The following is a 26,878-nucleotide window of genomic DNA, read 5'->3' on the forward strand; positions in this document are numbered from 1 at the left end:
AATGGTTCCAGGGAACAGTGATTACAGTTACATGGGTAGACTGAAGATGATACAGTTGTTTTCCTTAGAACAGAGAAGGCTATGAGGAGACTCAATAAAGGTGTCTAAATTGTCAAGGATTTAGATAGAGTAAATAAAAATAAACTGTTTCCAATGGCTCAAGGGTCAATAAACTGAGGCCACAGACTTAAGGTGATGGCATAAGAGCCAGAGGTGACAAGAGGATAAAAAAATTACGCAATGAATAATGAGGGTTTGAAATGCACTGTCTGATGGGGTGGTGGATACAGATTCAAGAGCAGTCTTTAAAATGAAATTGGATAAATTCTTTAGAATAAAAATTCAGGGATATGGGAAATGAGCAGAAGTGGATCTAATTTGATTTCTCTTCAAAAGAGCTGATGCAGACTCAATGGTCTCAACAGCCTCCTTCTGTGTTTTACTATTCTATGATTCTATAGCTATATGGAAAAGGTTAGATGGGGACCAGGTGTTACTTTCCTGAGTCATCTTCATATATTCAAGATTAAATGAGGCACAAGTGAAAGTTTCCTTTATGTGAAATGCATGAGATATAGTTATTCTCTTTCACACCCCCAAAAAATCTCCAGTTGACATGAAGTTTCTACTAAATAGATATTTGAATCAAATTAAAATTTCAATGTTGAAATTACAAACATTCGAAGCAGAGCCTCTCTATAACAAAACACATTAATTTTATTGTGCATCAAGTGGTCAAAAGTATCCTCTTTTGCTCCTGAACCAGCCACTCTGCCCAATGTAGGACTAGTATCTTTAACAAACCATAAACAAAGAAACAAAAAGCTAGAAGTCTCCTCAGAGCCAATTCTGCTCTGCCAACATAACTTGGTGGAAGATCTGGCAGAATTCGCATTTGCACATGTAAATGGGGGTCCAGTTACAGTGGAGATACAAGTACAGATCTGAGGAAAATCCAAGTAATTAAATGTGTTATTTGTAACTCAACCGGTGAATTAGAAGTTGCATTCACTTGCCTCAAATCGAAATGACAAACTGATGCACTGTAACGTTTCTTCAATGTATTTGATGCAAATTTACCGATTCCCTTCAGTATAAAATCACAAATTCAATCAAAATGATTTTAATTCTGTAAAAGCAGCTTTAGAACTTTAAAAAAATATATTTTTAAAACCTGAAATGTTCACATCAGTGATTTAAAACAAAGACCAGAAAATCAACAGTGCTTTGTGAGAAAACAAAGGGTCAGGCAGCAGGCAGATGTGATTTTATTTATTAAATGCTCAAAATTGTTTAGAAAATTAGTATAAATGATTTCCTACAGAATATAGACAAACCTCCATTCACTCAAAACACACATTCAATGCATTATCAGAATTCAGAGCAAACAGCAATTGGTCTATTAACTGACCAATGATATTTTAAAACATTCTGTATGGCTGTCTTTTTAATATGAAGTCCCAGCATTCAAGCAAGACCTTTTCCTAATGACATGGCTTTTTCCTTGGGCTAGAATATTTGACCTAGTTTCAGTTTTATTTTTGCTACCACTTTTGTCATGTGTAGTCAGGCACAGATTCTAAGTGCTGGCCCTGCCCTTGAGTTTCCGTTGTCTGGTGCAGGTGCTGAAGATGTTGAAAAGCCCTTATGCTCATATTCAATGCAGGATGCACTTTGCAAACACCAGATTCTCCAATTAAGGAAAGACCACAGACCCCAAAGTATGCATGCAAAGCATCTGAAACAGACAGACAATGGTCAGAGTTAGAAGCATGTTTGAAGAAAAATAGAAGACAGGGTTGTAAACTGGATGAAACCCTCTTTAATCTAATAATTGCTGAGTTATCACATTTCGTGGTCTAGGCAAGATAACAAACTCCTAATTTTATTGCTTTCTTTCCGAAAGGTGCTGACTAAAAATACGGCAGCACTGAATCTAATTGGCCCTCCAAAAGCCAAACAGAAGACTTCAGGGATGCTGTAGCCAACTGTGATACTACCTCTGCTGAGATGAGCTGGCTCAACATAGATCCAAGAGGGAGCACAGAATCTTACAGCTGTAACTGCAAACAGTTGCTGAGTCATCAAACAAACTTCATTATCTATTTTATTAAAACTTGGAGGTATTTAGATGAAGGTGTAAACATCAATTTTGTGTGCACAAAATTGTTTATCCCGCTGACATAATGCAGTTTAACTACTTCCATGCCATTTGTCCACTTCTGATCGATAGCAAAGCTGTACATACTGCCATGTTGGCCACAGAACTGAGATGTCCCTAACAATTTTTTCATTACATTACACAGGGAGGGAGAAAGGGGATCAAGGCTTATCATAAAATTCCTTAAATATATCAGTGAAATTATACACATGGCAAAGGGTACATAATTTATGCACTTTATTAAAGTAATAAAAAATAAATGTGCAAACATTAAAAATCTGAAATAAAGCAAGTCAGTCATTATGTAAATTTTAAACAGAATGAGCTATAATGAAAGGTCCCACGCCAAATATTAACCTTTATCCTCTTTCAGGTGTTGACAGACTTTCATTTCCTGCATTTTTCATTTTTATTTTATTGCCAAATTCTAAAGAATATTTCTTGCATATGAAGAGATCAAATATTTCTAAACAGAGAATTAATTATTTGTTTAGTCAAAGTGAAGTAACACCTGGAGTTGACAAATATCTTGTAAACGACGACAAGCCCTGACTGCCTCAATTTCATGACCTAAATGCATCTCAGCTGTGCAATAATTGCCACATACAAGAAAATGGTGGTTGCTGGGAGAAAGAAGTAGTTGAGGAATACGTAGCCACGACAGCACATTCATTGTAACCCGTAACTGCTTGATTAGTTAAAGTGAATTTGCTTAATCTTACTTGGTAATCGGTTTAAGAATTACATTTTAAACCAAATTGGAACTTTAAACTAGAAACTTTTGCTTTCCGTAACATCGATCCACATTCAGTTTTCTAAATCACAGAAAAAAATTCCATTTTACCTGGGTGACTATCTGGCCACTTTGCAAATCCTCCAATGATACGATCCTGGGTCGACAAAATGTAATTTCTATTTTTCTCAAAATTAGTATATTGGAAAATCTGCAAAAGCTGGAGAAGTATTCAAAAAGATGTATTGATTTTTTAAAAACATGCTCTATTAAACATTTTGCATAGGGGTCAATAAAACCTGAGTTATTGCTCTAACATGTTTGTCAGCTATATTGCAGGTCATAGAAACATAATTGAGGTATCATTTATGGGCTAGCTCTAAAAATGTTGATAGAAAGAAACTTTATTTATGTAGTGTTTTTCTCATGATTCAAAAGATGTAAAACATTTTAATTACTATTTCTGAACTGTAGTCAACATTATGTTGACTACATCATCCATTTTGCACACAACAGCCAGCAATGAAATTAATATTTAATTTACCTATTTTAAATTATATTTGAGGGAAAATACTCAGGCAATTCCCAGCCTTTTTCAAATAATGCTTGAACAATTCAATATCTTAGTTGAAGGAAAGCACTTTTGACAATTTAGCACTTCCTCAGTACCACACTGAAGTGCCATCCTAGATTGTGCGCTCAAGTTCTAGAGTAGGGCTTGAACCATTCTAGGATAGATTTCACCTTGCTGTAGTAATGGGACAAGTCCTTTTTACAGGTCAGTTTTAAACTGGGATGAACTTTACTGAGAGCAGTCAGGACAAAACTTCCTGGGGAGGCCTATCAAGTCCTCTGAACATGCCCACCACCACCCCCACCCCTCCCTTGACTTAGGGCAGGTTGGCAGTGTACTGACTGTCTGGTCTCTTTGGAAAAGGCTACAAGAAAGAAGCAGGGCAAAATTTCCACAGAAGTTGGTTCCTACTCAAATTGCAGCCAAAGACTTTTGATCTGCCCACTCTCTACCCTTGATCCAGGCTGGATTCTTAAAACCTTAAAGGGGGAGGTGGTGGCATAGTGATATTGTCATTGGACTAGTAATCCAGAGACCCAGGGTAATGCTGCGGTGACCTGGGTTCCAATCCTGGCATGGCAGATGGTGGAATCTGAATTCAATCACTAAAAACTCATCTAGTTCACTTATGTGCTTTAGGAAATCTGCTGTCCTTACCTGGTCTGGCCTACATGTGACTCCAGACCCACAGCAATGTGGTTGACTCTTAAGTGCCCTCTGAAATGGCCCAGAAAGCTACTCAGTTGGAACACTACCACCTGTCTTGGAAATACATCACCGTTCCTTCCTAACAGCACAATGGGTGTACCTACACCACACGGATTGCAGTGGCTCAACGAGGCAGCTCACCACCACCTTCTCAAGGGCTATTAGGGATGGGCAATAAATGCTGGCCTAACCAGTGACACCCACATCCCATGAATGAATCAACAAAGTGTATCTAGCATAAAATAGGAGTCTGTTAATGAAATATCAACCAAACCAGAAGATCTTATAGAAAATATTTCAGCACAAGCAAAATTCCAAGTTTTGAATTACCTTTAGGGTCGCGCCAACCCAGAATGAGTAGCATGTATCTACAGGTTTATTGGGACGACCATGGAAACCATTTTGCTGTCTCATTATACACCACCTTCTTATTCTATTTAGTTCCTTCTCAGAAAATACCTCTTTCAGTTTCCCCATCAGACAGAGTGAGGCAATGGCACAAAACGTGGATCCACCTGATAATCAACACAAGAACACATACATCATAGCAAGGTGTTGTTTGTTTCAAACTTGCACAAGAATAGCTAATGAAGGCAATTATGAACATGGCCAGAATTTTGAGGTTGGCGGGCGGGCGCGGTCGGTGGGCCCAGGAGTGGCCGGGAAACAGCCCAGCCCCTGCGTTCGGCCTCTGAGCATGAATGACGGTGGGGAAGGGGTGGGGGGGGGGGGGGGAGCCTGTCAGCCGCCACGTCCAATGGCAACCCGACGGCCGGTTTAAAACCGAGGTGGCAGTGCTGGTCAGCAGATGTGGTGCAGTACACCTGGGTCCAGTGCCACAAGACATTTACTGACCTGCTGCTCTCAGGAAGGGTGAGTACCGTGTTGGCATGGTTCAGTGTGTTGAAGTGCTAAGGACTGGCTGTCCCACCGTGGAGTTCAGGGGTGTTAGAGTCTGAGTGCCAACTGTCAATGACGCTGCAGCTGGCCAAGGGGTGAGCCCTGGCTGCTTGGGCTGAGTGCCTTGCGATTCGAGGGCCACGACTAAGATGTGCCCTGTAACTTCTCCTCAGGTGGGGTTGGCCAGGCTGCAAGGCACTGCAGGTGGAGAGTGGACTATTCAATGCTTCTCTGCCCTTTAAGGTGAAGACGGACAATAACAGTATTGAAAGGCTACGGACAGGCGGAGGCCCCCCCCACCCCCCCACCCCCACCAAACCTCCTAATCCTAACCAGATACGAGCAGGATGCCCTTGAGCTGGAGAGCCAGCACGCACCGAAGTCGCCGGCCGCGGAGAGGCTGGGTTGTCAGACGAAGGTAAGAGTACAGTGCACAGAGGTGAGAGTTTCGGATTGGTGCAAACATTCTTGTGTAGTCTCATCATTGATGGGAGCCTCAAAACTGGATTCCCCAGTGATCATTGAAAGACAATGGCACCATTATACAGATCACCATGGTCTCACCAGGTTGCCTGGCATGCACAGTGACAGTGTGATGACTTAAACTAAACACGTGTCATTATTCACCCTTAGGTTTGCCACCATGCACCCAACGGCAGGACCCCGAAGACCCACGCCTGATGCCAGAGGCCCGCCAGGCTCGAGGTGCATCTGCGTCACACATGTTCTCTGAACCAGGCGCCAGCGCAGATACCAGCACCTCAGTGGGCATTAGATTTTCGGCTGGAATGTCAGTGCACAGCAGTAAGGACGCCTCACACTCACTTGAAGTGCAGGCGGAGGCAGAGAATGCCCATGGCGTCAGCAGTCAGAGGACGGCTGGAGATCAGAACGATGCTCGGTCGAAGGCAGATGATGAGCCTCTGCGGTCATCCATGAGGGTTTGTGTGCCATGGTCTCCATTATGGAGGAGTCCATGCGGAGCATGAGCACTGCACTGACCCTCATGGACGAGCGCCCTGCCTCCTCCATTGAGAGGGTGACAACTCTCATGGAGAGGCAGCTCCAGGGGCAGAGTCAAGGGTTCCTGGAGTTGCACTTGGACCTGCAAGCCCTCACACAGGCAATGACCTCAGGTGATCAGAGTCCATGTGGGAGATCGATGAGGCACACAGTATCCCAGCTAGGTGCTTGTTCATCAGTGGTGAGCAGGGAGGTCCAGAGCGACTTCATGTTGGCACACGAGCTGCCTATGTCTCTGTGAGCTCCTCTCAGGGCACTCTGGATGATGGCAGCAGCTCCTCCACCCCTCTGCCAATGACTGTGGCAGCTGATGAGGCTGTGGTAACTGGGGAGATGCCAGCAGTGGCACTAGCTGCTCCCTCCCAGGGAGAACAGCAGAGGCTCCATTGGCCAGGGGACGACTGCCAAGGTCATCAAGGCCAAAAGGACAGCAGAGTCAGGTGTCTGTCTGCAAAGCGAGGGGGGAACACCAAGATGGAGCACTCGCAAACCTAAGTTTAAGGCACCATGAGCATAAGACGGCCTAGTCACAGGTGATGACTTGTTTATTTTAACTGGTCTGGGATTAAAGACCAGAGAAGGTTCTGTTAATTTGTTTTGACTGTCAACATGCGATTAATTTTTTTTGTTGTAATGGCCTGAGTATGCTTCATCTTTTTTATTTAATGTGGTGCAGAGTACACCAGTGTGTAATGCTGGATGTAGGTGCCTCGAAACCTTATTGCAGAGGCACTGAGTGGACTTTGGGGTCAAAGGAAAGGGCCATTTCAGACATCCGGGATGGAGGTGGCAGCCCTGGCATGAGGTGGTAGCACTTATTTGGCAGCCTAGCTGGAGCTCCTAGGAAGGAGCGTTGGTTCAAGGCATCCCTGGTATCCCTCCCTCCCTGGAGGTTACAGAGGTCTGTCCCACCTTCTCTGTAACCTCCTCACCGTGCTCCTCTTCTGACTCACTACTGGATTCATCGCCTGTGGAGCTGCGCCAAGATCCTATTTCTCCAGTGGGTGCCCCCTTGCCTGTGCCAGATTGTGGACAGCGCTGCATGCAACCACTATCAGTGACAACTGCTCTGGGGGGAGGTATAGTAGGTCTCCCCCTGAATGGTCCAGGCTTCGGAAGGGAGTCTTCAAAAGACCTATGGTCTTCTCTATCAGCGCCCTTGTGGAGGCATGGTTCCTGTTATACCGCTGCTCTGCTTCTGTTCTTGGGTGACAGTGAGGCTCCATAAGCCACCTTTTCAAGGGATACCCCTTGTCACCCAGCGGCCATCTATCCAATTGGACTGAAGCACTGAAGAGTCTCGGCACCTGGGAGTGTCTCAGTATGTACTCATCATGGGACCAGCCAGGTTACCTTGCTCAGACTTGCAAAGTATGCAGCCTATGATCACACACTATTTGCACGTTCATGGAGTGGAATCCCTTCCTGTTAACAAAGGCACTCGGCTGACCCACTGGCGCCTTGATGGCCACATTTGAGCAGTCAACTGCACCCTGGAGACAGGGGAACCCAGCAATTGCTGTAAAACCTCTGGCTCGCTCCCCCTGGCTGGCCTTGTCCATACGGTAATTAATAAAGGTCAGTACCCGCTTGAACAGAGTTTCTGTCACCAGCTTGTCACAGCTGTGGACAGCTGATTGGGAGATGCCATACAGGTCCCCCACTGAGCCCTGGAATGAGCCGGAGGCATAGAAGTTGAGGGCTGCTTTAACCTTCAGAGACACTGACATGTGGTGTCTACCCACACAGTTGGAGCTGATCACAGGTCCAATCATCTGACAAATGGAGGTCACTGTCTCCCTTGAGAGGCAGAGCCTCCTTTGGCACTGCACCTCGGACACACTGGGGTAGCTGCATCATCGCCTGTAAACCCTGGCAGCAGGATAGTGGCGTCTTATGCGGCCCCTTCCGCCTTGGACTGCCAGCTGACCCTGTGCCCCCTGTGTCTGCGCCTCTCCTCCCACAGGTCATTCCCCTGGAGGCTGTATAGGGACACCTGGCTTCCTTTTCCTTCTACCCCTCTCTTTGTCCTCAGGGGAGGTGCCACCAGTGGGAGACTACAATCCCCATTACCAGGGTAACAGAAGGATGTCTGGTGCCTGGAAGGGTCCACATGGTCTGAGTTCTCCAGGGTCCTTGGAGACACCAAGGAGTCCTGAAATGAAGCCTGGAAATGCTAACCATGAGGCCCCAAACAAAGACGAAGCTGCCATACACAATCAAGTCACCTACAGCAAACTATCTACCAAACTCCTCACTACTCACACTGGCAATGCTGCTGATCCTCTTTATCCCGTCCGTGGATGAGGTTTTTGAAATTGTCGGCTGGCTGCCTACCCACTTTGCCCATGCGAGGAGCGCGACATTGCACGGGCAACGAAAAATCAATATTACTGAATTTTTAATGGCCTTTCAATTAATGGCAGCATGGCTCTGGCACCTGCGCACGCCCACCGAGCAAAATATCGCGCGAGCGGACAACAATGTCAGGGCACTCACCTAATGTCATCGTGCGCTATTTACACTCGAGCATATTGGGCGTGCACTTGCACACCGAACGAAAAATTCTGCTCCATGTTTGTGAAATGATTTACGATGGTCAGATGAAGTACAGCTAATTTTATATTAACGCAAGTTCTGACAGATATTTTGGGGAAGGAAGAGAGAAGCGGCCAGAAGGAAGAAAATTAATTTTAGTTTTTTAAGGATTTAATGTTACAACAATTTGGACATTTTCAACTTCATTTTAATTAAGTGTGAACAGAAATCCTGTGTAGAAACTAAGGTTTATTGCATATATTGTAAATAGGCAAGAGAGGAAAATAATTCATTAGGTTCACATAAAATTGGTTTAGAAATAACCAAGGGCAGGGGGAGAAGCTTAACATTGGCATAAATTTACATCAGGCCTATGTCTACATCAATCATAATTCACAAATATTTCCTGATAAAAATACAAAGCTTTCACCAGTCAGAACAGATTAAATTCAAAGTATGATGCATTTTGCAGCCTTTAAGATTATTACATTAGCACATTATCACAAAACCACTGTAAATTACTTTTTATAAAATCTAAATGCATTTTGTTTGCCGATTTAGGAAATCCACTGAACCAAATTAAAATGTCTTCATTTGCAGCATTCTCTGAAAGATCTGTCTTCTTGGAAATTTATTCGGACACTAAGAATATAGGGTTGACCCATCTTCCTTTCTTTTGAAGATGCAGCTGATTAGTTCACCAAAGCAGTCTACCATGATTCTTAAAGCCCCACTGCTGGCAGAAATTCTCCCAAGGTTTGGTACAGCAGACAAAATTGTGTCCATTGATACAGCAAAAGAACACTAGCAGCAGATTATGTGGAACAGAAAGTAGCAAAAAGAGGGTAGGCTCATTAAATTTTAAAAGGCATTTTTCACTATGCCATATCCTTTTTAGAAGGGCAACTTAAAACAAATTTCCTTAGCAGCCAAATATCATCCCCCAGATTATGCTTCCTACAACACTGTGATCATAGAATCAAAATACTTACAACACAGGGTGTGGCCATTCAGCCCATCATGTCTGCGCCAGCTCTCAGCAAGAACTCACCTAGACCCATTCCTCCTCCTCTTCCCCATAGCCCTGAAAATATTTTCTCTTCAGATAATCAAATTATTCTCTTTTGTTGGCCTCAATTGAATCTGCCTACACCACATTCTAACAGAGTGACCAGTCTCTTCTCATACTCTGTCTTTATTTCTCTTATTTGTTTTCTCACTTCCCTTCTGAACCTTCTATATTCAGCCTCGTTCTCAATTGTGTTATCCACCTGATAGTTGTCACACACACTCGTATTCTGCTTGATTGTATTCTCTGTTTTATCAGCCAGGGAGCTCTGGATTTGTTTGGCCTACCTTTTCCCCCCTGTAAGAATGTACCTTGATTGTACCCAAACCTTGTCCTCTTTAAAGGCATCACATTGTTCCATTACAGTTTTGCCTGCCATTCTTTAATTCCAATTTACTTGGGCTAGGTCTGTTCTCACTCCATTGTAATTGGCCCTCCCCCAGTTAATTATTTTTACTCTGGATTGCTCCTTGTCCTCTTCCATAGTCGACATAAATCTTATAATACTATAATCACTAACCCCTAAATATTCCCCTACTAATACTTGATCAACTTAACCCACATCATTCCGCAGAACCAGATCCAGCAATGCCTCTTTCCTCGTTGGATTAGAAACATTCTGATGTAGAAAATTCTCCTGAATACACTCTAGAAACTCTTGGCCATCTCACCCTTTATGTATTACTATGTCAGTCTTATTAGGATAATTAAACACCCCTATTATAACTATCCAATAATTCTTGCATCGTTCCGTAATTCCTTTGCAAATTTGTTCCTCTATATCTTTCCCACTAGTTGGCTTACAGAAAATGCCCAACAATGTAATGCTACCTCTATTGTCTCTTAGCTCTAACCAAATAGATTCTGCCCTTGACCCCTCTAAGACATCCACTTTCTCCAGGACTCCTTAACCAATACTTCAACTACTTCTCCTTTGGTTCCTTCCCTATCTTTCCTGAACACCTTGTATCCAGGAATATTTTGTACACAGACCTGCCATTCTTTGAGCCAGGTTTCCGTTATCACCATAACATAATATAATAATAATGATCATAAATAACATATAATTGGTGAGCGCCTGCAGCTCACCAGTCTTACTTGCCACACCCCATGCATTCACATATGTGCACAATAACCCTAATTTGACCTTATTACAATCCCTCTTACTTGGACTCCACCTAATGCCTTACTATTTCTTAGTTTAGTGCTATCTGTCTCTCCCAATTCTCTTCACCTCAGTTTTCTTCTTTGATACCTCCTGGTTCTTGCACGTCTGCGAAGTTAGTTTAAATCCTCTCCAATAGTGCTATCAAAGTGCCCCACAAGGACACCAGCACTGTTCAAGGGCAACCTGTCTGGTTTGTATAGGTCCCATCTCCCCTGAATTGGTCCCAAAGTTTCAGGGATCTAAAGTCCTCTCTCCTGCACTCTCTCTCCAGCCACGCATTCAGATGCTCTATCCTCATTTGAATGTGGTACCTTCCCTTTGAAACCTCATGACTCTGGATTCCACAGCTGAAACACGGGCCTCCCTGAGACTCCTACACAGTGGCTTAAACCATCAGATAACACCCTCAGTTTCCAATAGCCTAGTGCTATGGTTTCAAACTGCAACCAAGGTGATTACTTCCAGAACTCCAAAAGCAGCAAGGTTAATTGCCCTTCACTGACAGGATCACTGTAGATTTCTTCCTTTAGCTTCCAATCTTCCAGCCGTTTTTCCCCTTACCAACTCTGCCTAATACTGAATACCAGCTCCCACTCACAGGCTGCTTCAAGTACGATAGATCTAATGTTTACCCTACTTCAGGTGCAGATCTGGCTTTATCTCTTGACTTGCAAGGAGCTACAACCTAAATAAGATACAAAGCTGACAGTCTCTTAGCTGCTATTCCTGCCTGCTGGTTATGCCCTAACTGAATTTACAGAGATAGACTCAAAAACAAAAAATCTCACTAAGCTCCACCCATCACCACAGTAATGTAACACACAGAGAGAAATGCAGATTGTCTTTTAATTCCAAAGCTTTTCTTAATTTCTGGGAAACCACATAAATAGTTTATTTGTTACTTGAATAACTTCCGATATCATGTCTCCCAGGTTTTTAGTCAAGTAAATCCACCTGCTGTTTTATGACTCTCACCTTTTTCCTTTACTGACCTCATCTGTAAACACAAGTTACCTTTTGAATTGTAATTATCTTAAGTCTGTGGGATTTGCCAGCTTCTAGATGTTTACCAGGTGTTTTCCACCCACTGAACTTACTTCAATTTCTAAAACTAAAAAGCTATATCTCCAGATGTGGTCTCGCCAAGGCCCTGTACAGCTACAGTAAAATGTCCCTTGGAATAAATGGCAACATTCCATTTGCCTTCCTAATTACTTGCCGTACCTGCATACTAACTTTTTATGCTTCATGCGCCAGGACACCAGATCCCTTTGTACCACCAAGTTCTGCAATCTCACTCCATTAAAACAGTATACTGCCTTTCGGTTCTTCCTGCCAAAATGGACAAATTCACATTTTCCCATATCATGCTCCATCTGCCAATTTTTTGTTCATTCACACTTAACCTATCTATATCCCTTTAGAAATTATTTACCTCTTGTTGATAACTTACCTTCCTACATATCTTGGTGTCATCAGCAAATTTATCAACCACACATTTGGTTCCTTCATCCAAGTCATTGATATAGATTGTAAATAGTTGAGGCCCCAGCACTGACCCCTGTGGCACTCCACTAGTTACACTCGGCAACCCAAAAAAGGCCCATTTATCCCTGCTCTCTGCTTCCTGTTAGTTAAACAGTCCTTTATCCATGCTAATACGTTACCCCCTACATCATGAACTCTTATTTTGAGTAGTAACCTTTGACTTTACACCTTCTCAAAAGTCTTTTGGAAATCTAGGCAACTACATCTACAGGTTCTCCTTATCCACCTTGCTTGTTACTTCCTCAAAGAACTTAAATACATTAGTTAAACACTATTTCTCTTTTACAAAGCCATGTTGACTCTGCCTGACTAAACCATGATTTTATAAATATCTTGCTATAACCGCCTTAATGATGGATTCCAGCAAGTTCCCTATGACAGATGTTAGGCTAACTGGCCTATATTTTCTATCTTTCTGTTTCCCTCCTTTCTTGAATAAAGATGTTACATTTGCTATTTTCCAATCCACTGGGACCCTTCCATAATCTAAAGAATCTGGGTAGATTGATATGCTTCTACTGTAGTATAATAGTGTTTGGGTTAATAAGGGTTAATGTGGGACTGGAGGAACAGTACTGCCCACATTATGATGTAGGGAGTCACATGATGGTACTCAGAGTAGAGAGTCTGAGAGAAGCTAGGATGAAGATGATACCTAGGGACATGTATATACTTGTGTGTTAACAATAAACGGTTTATGTTCAACCACACAAGCATCCTGACCTCTTAGTGAGATACCAAACAACCTTACAACATCAACTATCTCTGTGGCTACTTTTTTTTTTTAAGACCCTAAGACGCAGGCCATCAGGTTCCAGAGACTTGATAGCCTTTAGGTCTAATAGTTTTTTCTTGGTAATGGTGACTGTTTTAAGTTCTTCCCTCCCTCCTTCCCTTTTGCCTCTTGATTTTTTGGAAAGTTTTCTGCAGTGATAACACAGACAAAATACCTATTCATGCTTCTGCCATTTCCTTGTTTTCCAATATTAATTCCCCAGACTCCCTCTTTAGAGGACCAACACTCACTTCTTTTCCTTTTTTAAATACTTGTACAAACTCTTACTATATATTTTAATACTTCTAGTTAGCTTTCTCTCATACTAATTTCTCCCACATTTTTTAATCATTCTTTGCAGGTTCTTAAAATCTGTCCTATTTTCTTAATTGCCACAAATATTTGCAGAGTTGTAGAGTTTTTTTTCAATTTGATGCTATTATTAACTTCCTCATTTAGCCATGGATGATGCATCCTTCTTCTAGTCTCTCTTTGTCACTGGGATAAACCTTTGCTAAGAGTTATTAAATATCTCCTCAAAAATCTGGAACTGCATCTCTATTGTCTTACCTTTTAACCTATTTTCCCAGTTCACTTTAGCTAACTCTGCCTTGATACCCTTAGAATTACCTTTATTTAGGTTTAAAACACCAGCCTTAGACCCACACTTCTCACCTTTAACTGAACGTGAAAATCTATTGTGTTGTGACTGCTGTCGCCAATAGGTTTCTTTACTATGAGGTTATTGATTAATCCGATTTCATTACACATTACCAGGTTTAGAATAGTCTGCTCCCTGGTTGGCACTAGTATGTGCTCCTCTAACAAACTGTCCCAAAAATATTCTATGAAGTCATTTCCCAGGCTACCAGGGGAGACAGTTTAAAAATAAGGGGTCTCCCCTTTAACATGGAGATGAGGAGAACTTTTTTTCTCTGAGGGTCATTAGTCTGTGGAATTCCCTTCATCAGAACACAGTGGAGGCTGGGTCCTTGAATTTAGTCAAGACTGAGTTAGATTTTTGATAGACAAGGGAGTCAACAGTTATGGGGTTTGGGCGGTGGGGGGCAGACAGTAAAGTGAAATTGAGGACACAATCATATCAGCCATGATCTTATTGAATGGCACAGCAGGCTTGAAGGGGTGAATAGTCTACTCCTGCTCTAATCCTCCACTGACCTATGACATCAGGCATTTGTAAAACCATTGTAAATTATATGAGATTACCCAGGTGGACTGTCAAATAGGATCATTTTTAGCTTTCATCATGAAACTAAAATAATAGGATTTAGAATTGAGATCAAGACTTTGAAAGGGCATCAGTGTTGTTTCACAAACTATCTAGACACAAATCTGGAGAGAAAAGTTTTTGTAACTTCAAACTTTCCCAAGGTTCAATGCTTTTCATCAGGTACAAGTGTGATACTTCATGTCATCCATGCTAACTCTGAAAATAGGCAGTAGGAATAACTGGGGTCAACTTGGCCTCAGATATATTGCTTCCTTTCCTGCACATGCCTATACTTAATGCATGCTGGTTGGAGTCATACCTAGCACACAGGAAGATGGTTGTGGTTCTTGGGAGGTCAGTCATCTCAGCTCCAGGACATCACTGCAGGAGTTCCTCAGGATAGTGTCCTCAGCCTAACCATCTTCAGCTGCTTCATCAATGACCTCCCTTCCATCATAAAGGTCAGAAGTGGGGATGTTCGCTGATGATTGCACAATGTTCAGCACCATTCATGACTCGTCAGATACTGAAGCAATCCATGTCCTAATGTAGCAAGACCTGGACAATATCCAGGCTTGGGCTGACATGTGTCAAGTAATATTCATGCCACAAAAGTGTCAGGCAATGACCATCTCCAACAAGAGAGAATCCAACCATCGCCCCTTGAATCTCCATGGCATTACCATCAACATCCTGGGGGTTACCATTGACCATAAACTGAACTGGACTAGCCACATAAATAGTGTAGCTACAAGAGCAGGTCAGAGGCTAGGAATCCTGCAATGAGTAACTCGCCTCCTGACTCCCCAAAGCCTGCCCACCATCCAGAAGGCAGAAGTCAGGAGTGTGATGGAATACTCCCCACTTGCCTGGATGAGTGCAGCTCCTATAACACTGAAGAAGCTGGATATCGTCCAGGACAAAGCAGCAGGCTTGACTGGCACCACATCCACAAACATTCATTCCGTCCACCACTGATACACAGTAGCAGCAGTGTGTACCATCCACAAGATGCACTGCAGGAATTCACCAAGGCTCCTTAGACTGCACCTTCCAAACCCACGACCACTACCAACCAGAAGGATAAGGGCAGTAGATAGACGGGAACAGCACCGCCTGAAGTTCCCCTCCAAGTCACTCACCACCCTGACTTGGAAATATATCGCCGTTCCTTCATTGTCGCTGGGTCAAAATTTTGGAACTCCCTTCCTAACAGCATTGTGAGAGTACTTACACCACGCGGACTGCAGCGGTTTAAGGGGGCAGCACACCACCACCTTCTCAAGGGCAAGTAGGGATGAGTAATAAATGCTGGCCCAGCCAGCGAAGCCCACATCGCATGAATGAATTTTTAAAAAATGCTTCCAGACAGCTTGAACCACAGATATTACATGTGGAAAATTAGGGACTCAAGGGCTACATTTTGTAACTTGAAGTAACAGTTTTAAAATCAGTCCAATTATATCAATAAGGGAAGACATACGTACAAATTACATTTATCTCATTAGATTGATGCTGTTTAGCAGCACAATAGAAAAACAAACATGCTGATAAACATAATTTTTCTACTCTAAAATTGATGCTTACCATGTGATTCCAGTCCAGCTCCCTGGGCAAGTCCATTGTCATATGACTGAGAAGAAAATACATTTAAGAATACATTTATAAGAATATAAGTAGATAAATACAGTAATACACATACGATAAAGTTTTACAATCTTTGAAAATATTACTGACTGAAATTCTAAGATAATCTAGATGATAATGCAGATTATCTGTTTCCACAAAATTAAAAATGTTGATTATGTTTTCTCATCAGTATGAGTACTGACCGATTCAAAATTGTTTACTTGGTGGGAATGTTTCGTTTAGTGATTGGAGCTTGTTGGAATATGTCACCTATACTTCTAATTGACTGCTACAGACAAATACAATCACCCCTCTCCGTATGCTTGCACCTCAAGATCCAACCCCCACTGACTTACCTATCACTTGTCTAACCCCATCCACATTGTTGATTGGTATGCACAGTATCATGTAGAAATTTTTGATCAATGGAAACCAAACAATTTGAAGTGAACCAGTGCATGCTTGGTGACTGAGAGCTAGGGCCATAGACTGGAAGCCATTCCTTGCTCATGATGTGTTTGCCATTGTGTGTGTGCATGGAGCGAGGCCAAGTGAGGCTAAAACATTAGGGAAATTTTTTAAAAAAAAACTTAATTCAGGCACTATTGAAAAACTTAAATGAAGGCTCACCTCCAGAAAAGGTCATTAACACTGGCTCAATTGTGCGGCTCAAAAGCAGAATAACCATGGCCACCTATTTCTGGAAGAAAGTACCAAGCAGATCCGGGGTACCTTACAATCTAAGCTTTAGCAAATGATCATGTGCTAATGTCCATAATATTGGTTTTGTAACAGTACATTGCACACAAGTAGAGGAAATGCTTTGAGGAGGTTGTCTAATTTGTATAGTAGAAAAGCACCCTTTAACTAATTGAATTTTATACATGTGCTTTTAAAGAAGAATTGCAATGTGAACTTAAATACCTAACACTGTAAATACAGCGTTATATTTACCATATGTACTCGTATATAAAGTAGCCTCATAAAATTTGCAAATAAGATGAGGGAAAATATTGCGAAGCTCTGATTGAAAATCTTCCCCTCACGTTTACAGGCATCCATAAATACATTCCTGCTTAATTCAGCAAGTACATTAATTCCTTTCTCCTAGTGTTGCAATGTGGTGATAGTAGAAGTGGTAATGTTTTTCTCCCCGTTCCCTCTTCAGCTCATCAATCAATCTATACTGACTGAATGTCACGCTGAATTTTTGAAATTCTGGATGTTTTTTTGATGTTTTGTGATTCCATCCATTTAAAATGAGATCCATTCCTTTAAGTCCAATTTCATTATAGATTATGATATTTTGCTATCGTATGGAGGAGCCTACTCTGCAATTCTGTCCATTTTTGTGTGAACAAAGGACATTTTGCTCACCATGGTATGATCAGTGGGCAAAGTGAACACGGAAAACAGGACCAAGGAGTTTGTAATAGAATTGCTGGCATTTGACCTTTTAAAAAGATCGGTACATCTACTGGGAGCAGCTTCTGTTTAAAATGCTCTTTCCCAACGTGGACCAAATGAAGGCCTGCCACTTTAGGGATGATTATATCCTCAGCTGCTCTGTAGTTTTATTTATTTAAATGTGGTCAGCACTGCAAAATAAACTGAGAGCTGCTTGTGAGGCAAATACAGCCCACAAAGACATCCGAGGCTGTGGAATTCAATTCCATGGCTAGTGGTCAAGGAAGAAACTATGTCAACATTTAAAATTAGATTGGATGCATGAATGAAGGAAAAGCAGTTTAAGGGTAATTGGGAACAGGGTGGATAAATATGATTAGAACTATTTTTATGTGGGTGCATAAACCCTCACATAAACCTGCACCCCCCACCCTGCAAAAGCCCCCTCCCCCCACATTACTTGCTTTGGCTTGGGTCACTCCATGATCCTGGGACTCTGGTTTCTGCTCTTCCGGCAGCAGTCACAGCTTCCCCAGTGATGCTACTGAGCAAAAGAGTTGCCGGCCTCTAACTGGTTGGCGAGATTTCCAATTCGGTGTCTTGATTCCAGGGGGATGGCCAGCTGCTGGTCCCACCACTGCTTGATCGGTATAGGGTTCGGCAGCCTTTCCCAAGAAGAGGCAGCATGAGTATCTTGTCAGCTCACCAGCTGGCAGGTGAGGCCCTCAACATCTCAACAAGAGTGTGGCATTAAAGAGCTCCAGCAAAACTGGAGTCAATGGAAATCAGGAGGAAACTCTTCGCTGTTTGGAGTCACACCTAGCACAAACGAAGATGGTTGTAGTTGGTGTTGGTCAATCATCTCAGTTCCAGGACATCGCTGCAGGAAAGTCAGATTCCTCAGGGTAGTGTCTTCGGCCCAACCATCTTCAGCTGCTTCATCAATGACCTTCCTTCCGTCATAGGGTTAGAAGTGGGGAATGTTCACAGATGATTGCACAATGTTCAGTACCATTCGCGACTCCACAGATATTGAAGTTGTTCCTGACCAAATGCAGGAAGGCCTGGGCATTATCCAGGTTTGGGCTGACAAGTAGCAAGTAACATTCACATCACACAAGTGCCAGGCACTGACCATCTCCAACAAGAGAGAATCCAATTGCAAATCATCACAAATTACTGCTTGATTCACAACTCCAATGTTAGCCTCAGAAAACGTCTCCAAGTCACACACCATCCTGACTTGGAAACATAATACCATTGCTTCATCATCACTCGATCAAAATCTTGGAACTTCCAACCTACTAGCACCATGGGAGTACTTTCAGTACACGGATTGCTGTTTCAAGAAGGCAGTTCACCATCATTTCTCAAGGGCAATTAAGGATTGGAATAAGTGTTGGCCTTGCCAGCAAAGGCCACATCCCATGAAAGAATTTTAAGAAGTAGCCCTTTGTCAACTTCCCCACGAATATCAAAAAAATTGCTGCATGTGTGCTATAAGTAAGAATTAAACTTACCACAGCAGGTTAGGGACATTATTGCCTAATGCAAGATTCTTGTTAATGAGGTGATTAATGGTCTTGATATGCTACTCAACCTAAGGCCCAGAAATAGAACAAATGAAACTATGCAATCTCATGCCTGCAGATGGCTTTAAAAAAAAACATATTTTTCCTTTCTTCTTCTTTGTCTGCTTTTCTCTGAACCCAATCTTTCTTTTCCTCTTTCTATTTCTGTATCAAATTTAGCTCTAATTCACTCATCTGTCTTCATTCCCTTTCTTTCTCTATCCTTACATTTCATTGGTTAAGGAGATAGACAGCTGATGCTGTCATTCAAGAACCCAGATGCCCCAGCGACCTCCCGTATTTCCAACAACTTACAGCACAAAAATCCGACTCAAGGCACATATCATGAGATACCCTACTCCAGGAAATTCTGAGCCAATGTATCAAAGTCAACTAAATAATGAAGCTATTTATTTGCGAAAATCTGATCCATTTCATGGCCTGAATTTTGCACACGTTGTCGGGGTGGCCTGGAAGCGGACGCGATATCTAACTGCGGTCACAACTGACATGCGATTCTACGCTGACTGGCCAATTAAGGCTCGGCCAGGGTGAAACATGCTTGGACGTTGGCGCAGCGCTGCCCGCAGGGCTGGGAACGTGGCGGGTGCCAGGTCCAATGTGGACTTGGGGAGTCTAAAAACTGCACAGGCAGCTCCCTGAAGGTTGCTAGGAGTTGGTGAAGAGCCTCAGGGAGCTGTCCAGGAGAGAGTCTAATATCTGGCAGCAGTTATGGCCTCAGCACCTGCTGGGCACACCAGATGGGAGGGCAGTGCCAGTGGGCACTTTGCCCCACGATTCTCAGACGAGTGCCTGTGCACTCTAGTGGAGGCAGAGTGTGCCCGGCATGAAATACTCATGCCGCAGGATGGCAAGGGGAGGCCACCCCACCAAATAGGGAAGGCCTGGATGGAGGTGGCTGCCCAGGTGAGCGGTTATGATGTTGTGCACCACACATGGGTCCAGTGCCAGAAAAGTTTCAATGATCTTCAGTGATCCGCAAGGGCGAGTACCAACTTTGCATGGAACTGTGTATAGATGTCTTGAAGGGTGGATGTTCATCGTGGGCTTGGGGCGTGAGATGAAGGGTGCCAAATGGCATATATCCCTATGCCAGCCAAGGCTTGGAGATGTGCTTGCTCGCCTTGGGTGTATAGGAGGGTGAAGTGTGCCAATCCGACAGGCACATCAAGCTGGCTTTCCTGGGGGGGGGGGAAGGTTAAGGCCAGTATGTTGTTGCAGGTCAAGGATGGACTAATGAATGCATTTTTATCTGTACTGGAGAAGAGAAGCCATAATGTGCTGAAGCACGCATGAACAGATGGTGGGGTGCCCAACATTCTGATCCTCTGCAGGTTGGAGATGGACACCCTGGACATGGAATGCAAGTGAGGAGCAAGGTCCACAGGTCACGGAGAGGCAGGGGTCTTGGAGGATGGTAAGAGTCTAGTGGACAGATGAGAGAGTGGGGGAGAGTACAATGAAGGTAGGGTTGTGGTATCTCCAGTGAGAAGTTCAAATGCAGAGTACTTATTGCTTGTCTAATCACAATGCCTCAGTGAGGTAGTTGTCCTTTGTGCCAAGCAACAGTCGTGCATGCACAGTCACTTAGTAATGATGCGCGACAGACATATTCTCTTCCCCTCTCAGATACACCATCCTCACTATGCACTGCAGACCCCGAGGATCCCCCCTTGACACCCAAGGAGGAGCTGCCGACAGATGCACCCACATCACAACCTCTCTGCATCAAGCATCAGCGCAGATATAAGGCATGTTGGTGGGCATTAGTGCGCCTGCTCAGTTGGCAGTGCACAGTAGTGAGGGCACATCACACTCACTTGAGGAGTTGGCAGAGGCAGAGTGCCCAGCACCGGCAGTTGGAGGACTGTTGGAGACCATGACCATGCTGATTCGAAGGCAGATGATGAACCTCTGGAGTCGAACATCAGGCAGCAGATGCTGGGTTTCTAGCGGGTGGATCTGGCGGAGATCTCGAGGGTCTGCGTGCTATGGTCTCTATCATGAGGAGTCCATGTGAAGCATGAGCATTGCATTGACCTGGAGCTCCAAGTGTACAGACTCCTTCATTGAGAGAGTGGCGACTCTGATGGAGAGGTAACTACAAGAACATAATCAGGGGTCTCGGCTGCATTTGGACCTGCGAGCCCACACACTGGCAGTGAACTCAGCAGGTCATCGCCAGTGTGAGATGGACGAGACGCCTAGTCACTCTGTTAGGTGCCCATCCATCAAAGGTGAGCAGGGAAGTACAAACCAATCTCACACTGGTGGGCCAGTTGCATGTCACATTTGTGGGCTCCTCTCAGGGCACTCCAGATGAAGACAGCTCCTCCGCCCCTCTGCCAGTGCCCGTGGCATCTGATGAGGCCGCGATGACGGTGGAGTACCCAGCCATGGCGCAGGACTCTCCCTCCCAGGCGATGCCTGCACAGGCTCCGCTGGCCAGAACATGTCCGCCAAGGTAATTAGGGCCGACAGGACATCACAGTCAGCAGGCAGGCTCTAATGCTGCTACCAGCGAGGCGGGTGGTGGGGTGGGGCATGAAGATGCAGTACTTGCAAGTGGAGGTTTACGGCACTACAAACACAAGAGGGGTTGTTACGGGTGATATTACTTCAGTTGAAACGTGTTCTATGTTCAAATTATGTAAACATGACTACCATTTAAAGATGTTATGATGTTTCATGGTCTGAATGTGCTTGATATTTCTCATAGGTGTTGGGCAAGGGAGTGGCTTCTGTTATGGTCCCCAGCTGAGGTTACCCCTGGACAAGCCTGATCCCAGGGTGGAACCCAGCTTGACAAATCCTAGCTTTTATTTGTTTTTTTTTAGATGTGTGGAGAGTAGCTACTGAACAGAGTCACCTGAGTCAGCTAATGAGCTTTTAACAAAAAGTGTAAAATATTTATTAAACAAGAAAAGATTAACTATATTACAATACTCCTTCACCCACAACTATATTTTTACAGATATATACAGATTTGTAAGGATAACACAAGTTACAAAACCTATCTTCTACTCTAATGTTCACAGTAAGGACACAGTCCATGTACCAATAGGCACCTCAAACTCTGAAAGCAAGTGACAGATGCCACCTCAACCAAATGTTATGGATTTCTCTGCAGCTCTCCCCAGACACTTATTACATTATGAACGAACCAGTCTGACTGTATTCTGTCTTTCACATGAGGGTTTCCAATCTCCACTTTCCAAGAACTCGCCTTGGAATCTTCCCCCAAACCGCCGCTTTCTCTCAGATCCCTTCTGCAAGGGTTCACCTCCAGGGTTTCAAACTCTCCTTCTGATGTTCCTCTCCCCTGGGTCACCACATGCATTCAAGCTGTCTTCCACTCTCTCTCTCTCACCAACTCAGCCATCAACAGTACCACTGCTTCACACACCTATAGCAAAGAGTTACAGACCTTCAGCCATCTCTTTGGACCTTCTTGCCTCTTGCAAGCTGTTCTCGTTTTAAATCTGCTTTCTGCAGCTTTTATCTCTTTAAATCTGAAGGCTTGGAGCCTTTCTCTCTGCCCTCACTCTTAACTGCACTTAAGACCTTTTCCAGGTTCCTGCCCTTCCTTTGACTAGAAGGTCTGCTTGGGATTTTCCCCTGTTCCACGCCCCTGGATTTTGGGGTCTTTTCTTTAGTTTTGGACTGGCTATATGTTCCCTTTGCTCCAGTCTCTCCTGGCAGTTACATTCGAAACCAACTGAACTTAAACAGTTTCCAAAATCAAACTGGAGTTTCTCGTGTGTGTGTGTCTGTCTGTCTGTGGGAGGGACCTGTCTCACTAGACCCTTGTTAGGCAACAGCCTAATTCTTCTACTCCTGATTGTTTACCTTCTCTTTAGGAATCATAAAACTCATTAGAAATGCAGGCATCTTTTTACAATGAAACTAAAACTCAATTTGTCCTTTCTTAACACACAAATACAGGGATACAAAACAAACTTAAATTAAAGCTGAAACTCATTCCTAACACCTGCAAACACCAATATCATTTACTTAAACTCTCTCTATTTCCTAACACTTGTGACTGAAGGGAAGGGCTGCAAACTTTATTTTAGAGGTAGTTAGTTGACATAGGGGTCACAGGGTGGCCTCATCAGGAACGTTCAGTAAGGAGGCATCACCCTTGCGCTCACTAGTTAGCCAAGCCTTGGATGCCTAGCTGAATGAACACAGAATCAAAGCCTTGCTGATCTCCTGGCCTCCCACAAGGTTCATCACTTCAGCAGTTATGTCCTCACCCTGGGCCTCCTCTGACTCATCAGTTGAGTTGTCTTCTGTGGCCTGGGGAGCAGCCTTGCTGCCATCATCCTCCAAAAGGTCCCCCTTGAGAAAGCCAGATTTTGCAGAGTGCAGCACACAATGGCAATAAGCGATGTGCACTCGGAAGGATATTGTAGTGCTCCCTCTGATTGGTCTAGGCAGTAGAACCTCATCTTGAGCAGACCAATGGTCCTCTAAATTACTGCCTTGGTAGAGGCATGACTTCTATTGTACCTCTCTGCCACTTCTGTCCTTGGCTATACGAGTGTCTTCATGAGCCACCTTTTCAGGCTATAGCTTTTGTCACCCAGGAGCCCACCATCCAACTGAGCTGGAGTGATGTAGAGCCTTGACCCCTGGGAGTGCTGCAGGATGTACGCATCATGGGAGTTGCCCAGGTGCTTGGTGCAGTCCTGCAAAACCCATGTCCTATGTCGTAAACAATCAGGACATTAATGGAGTGGAAGCCCTTTCTGTTGACGAGGGCACCCGGCTCACCCACCTTTGTGCCACATGAGTGCAACCTATGGCACCCTGGAAGGGGGCGAACCCAGCGACTGCAGTGAAGCCTCTGGCTCGCTCAGCGTGACTGGCTTCGTCGGTCTGGAAATGAATGAGGTTCATCACCCGTTTGAACAAAGTGTCAGTGACCAGCTGATGTAGTTGTGGGCAGCAGATTGGGAAACACCACATAGTTCTCCTGCTGACCCTTGGAAGGAACTGGAGGCGACAAATTTCAGGGCCACTGTCACCTTAAGAACCACTGGCATCAGGTGGCCACCTACAGATTGAGGCCACCTCTGGACCAATCATGTTGCAAATGGAGGTCACAATCTCCCTAGGGAGGGAAAGCCTCCTTCAACATTGGGCCTTTGACATGTCCAGATAGCTGGAGCACTGCCTGTAGACCCACACTGCAGGATAATGGCTTCTTCTGCGGACCCTTCTGCCTGCACTTTCTGCTGGCCCTGTACTTCATGTAGCTGCGCCTTTCTTTCCATAGGTCTCTCTCTGGGAGGCTGCCTGCAAACGCCAGCCCTCCTCTCCCTTCTGGCCCTCTCCACCTCAAAGGAGGTTCTCCAGCGGAGTAGACAATCCCCATTTGCTGTAATACAGATGACACAGGATAGTGACCTGAAGAGTAAACTCGACAGAAAACCTCTAAGAAAGCTTGTAAGCCTAAGAGTCCTCCAGAAAACATCAATCTCAGGTAGGACTGGCACAGTCATTTTAATTAGCCTCATTGCTCCAGTTTCAAGAAGGGATAAAATTCATCCATGTTCCCACTATTGATCAATACCCAGTAACCAGTCCTTGAAAATGTGCATATGCACGATTAGACTCAATTGTGATGCCTCCTATGGTCAACTTATTGAAACTTAAGTCATCGCCTGGAATCCTGTCTGCAAAATGTCACTGCATTAAGATAACAGAAAGCTGCAGTCATGTGTAGAGCTTTACTTGTGGCATTGACTCTACAAAGAAGGAAAAGAGGAGATGAATAATACATTTACATGTGTTTTATTATTAAAAGAGAAGGGGACTGAGATGATTGGATTAAATATGCACTGCACTATATCATACCCGCTATAGCTGTTTGAGAACAAACTCATTGGTTAGTCAGGGTATTCAGCTTCTTGTTCATTTACGAGTAATTATTTATATTAATTAAGATAGCTCTTGTGAATAGTGAAGTTTTCTCCCAGATCAATGTAATTAAATAGCATTACTGAACTCTCATGCTTCAAAACTGAAGGGATTCCTTTAAGCTCAGTATAGCGAGTTTTAAAGTAATTTTAACAACACTAAAAACAGCAGCTTTGCGATATCCAAAAAAAAATACTGAGTCTCGCTATTTTTGTTCAATCTCTTGAACTTTTCTGATTAACTCACACTCCAGCCCAAAATAGTAAGGCAAGTTCATTTACATGCTTACATCATTAATGCAACTGGTCTTGATATAATTCAATTAAAGCCTTGGCATTGTTGGGACAAAAATAGAGACATGTTGACCCTTAAATTTGAGATAAATGAAAATAAAGGGGGTTAGGGCATAGTTTCCACTAATCTTCTAATAAGAAAGCACAATATATATTTTACTAAAACATTTGAGACCAAAGATTAACATAAATGAAGCTTTTAGGGAGTCATAACACACTTTTGATTCAATGACATACAAACAAATCATTAATCATACCTTTCACAACAAATTTCCCTACCAATAATTTCATGCCTACTTCCACCTTGGATAATTTTCAATGGCTTTCTTGCAAAGCAAGAGATTGAGGAACAGTGGATTTTAAACTTTTCTGTATGGGAGACTCTGTCAAGTCCAAACTTATAGAACTCCTAATCTAACTTACAAAAGAAAACAAAGTGCTATCATAGCATGAGACATTTTACTTTGTGGCAACAGCAATATTGTACTAGAAAGCCCAGTAATATAGAAAAATGCAGCCTGAAGAAACTGCCAAAAGTCTTAAGACCTTATGGGCATAGTGCCCAGCTACTTGAGTTTTAATACCTAAACTGCCTTTGTTATCATTATCTGACTTTTCCAATACACTCCTGGCTGGTCTCACACATTCTGCCCTCACAAACTTGAGTTTATCCAGAGCTCTGCTGCCAGTGTGATTTTTAAAAATTTATTCATTCACATTTGATTGTCCATCCCTAGTTGCCCTCGAGAAGATGGTAGTGAGCTGCCTTCTTAAACCTCTGCAGTCCATGTGGAGTAGTCCACAGTGTTGTTAGGAAGGGAGTTCTAGAATTTTGACCCAGCTACAGTGAAGGAACAGTAACATATTTCCAAGTCAGGATGGTGAGTGGCTTGGAAGGGAACATTCAGGTGGTGGTGTTCCCATCTGTCTGCTGCTCGTCCTTCTAGATGGTAGTGGTCGTAGGTTTGGAAGGTGCTAAGGAGCCTTGATGAACTGTGCAGTGCATCTTGTAGATGGTACACACTTGCTACTGTACCTCGGTGGTGGAGAGTGAATGTTTGTGGATGCGGTGCCAATCAAGCGGGCTGCTTTGTCCTGGATGGTGTCAAGCTTCTTGAGTGATGTGGGAGGTACGCTCATCCAGGGAAGTGGAGAGTTTCCATTACAATCCTGGCTTGCGCCTTGTAGATGGTGGACAGGCTTCAGGAGGTCAGGAGGCGAGTTACTCATCGCAGGATTCCTAGCCTCTGACTGTAGCCACATTATTTATATGGCTAGTCCAGTTCAGTTTCTGGTCAATGGTAATCCCCAGGATGTTGAGAGTGGGGGATTCGGTGATGGTAATGCCATTGAACATCAAGGGGGCAATGGCTGGATTCTCTCTTGTTGGATATTGTCACTGCTTGACACTTGTGTAGTGTGAATATTATTTGCCACTTGTCAGCCCAAGCCTGAATATTGTCCAGGTCTTGCTACATTTGGACATGGACTGCTTCAGAATCTGAGGAATCATGAATGGTGCAATCATCAGCGAACATCCCCACTTCTGACTTTATGATGGAAGGAAGGTCATTGATGAAGCAGCTGAAGATGGTGCGGCC

General features: G+C 43.7%; 1 protein-coding gene across 1 annotated transcript in view; it reads right to left on the reverse strand.

Moving 5' to 3' along the window:
- Positions 1-1,257: 1,257 nt before the first annotated feature.
- pggt1b (protein geranylgeranyltransferase type I, beta subunit) overlaps positions 1,258-26,878 on the reverse strand; it is an 86,470-nt gene continuing 60,849 nt past the window's right edge. The window contains exons 6-9 of the mRNA XM_041186835.1: positions 16,016-16,061; positions 4,507-4,691; positions 3,006-3,114; positions 1,258-1,738 (exon numbers count right to left, since the gene is read on the reverse strand). Coding sequence (XP_041042769.1) covers positions 1,557-1,738; positions 3,006-3,114; positions 4,507-4,691; positions 16,016-16,061 — 522 coding nt within the window. The 3' untranslated portion in view covers positions 1,258-1,556. The remainder of the gene's footprint in view (positions 1,739-3,005; positions 3,115-4,506; positions 4,692-16,015; positions 16,062-26,878) is intronic.

Source organism: Carcharodon carcharias, chromosome 4 (assembly GCF_017639515.1).
Source record: "Carcharodon carcharias isolate sCarCar2 chromosome 4, sCarCar2.pri, whole genome shotgun sequence".
NCBI lineage: Eukaryota > Metazoa > Chordata > Chondrichthyes > Lamniformes > Lamnidae > Carcharodon > Carcharodon carcharias.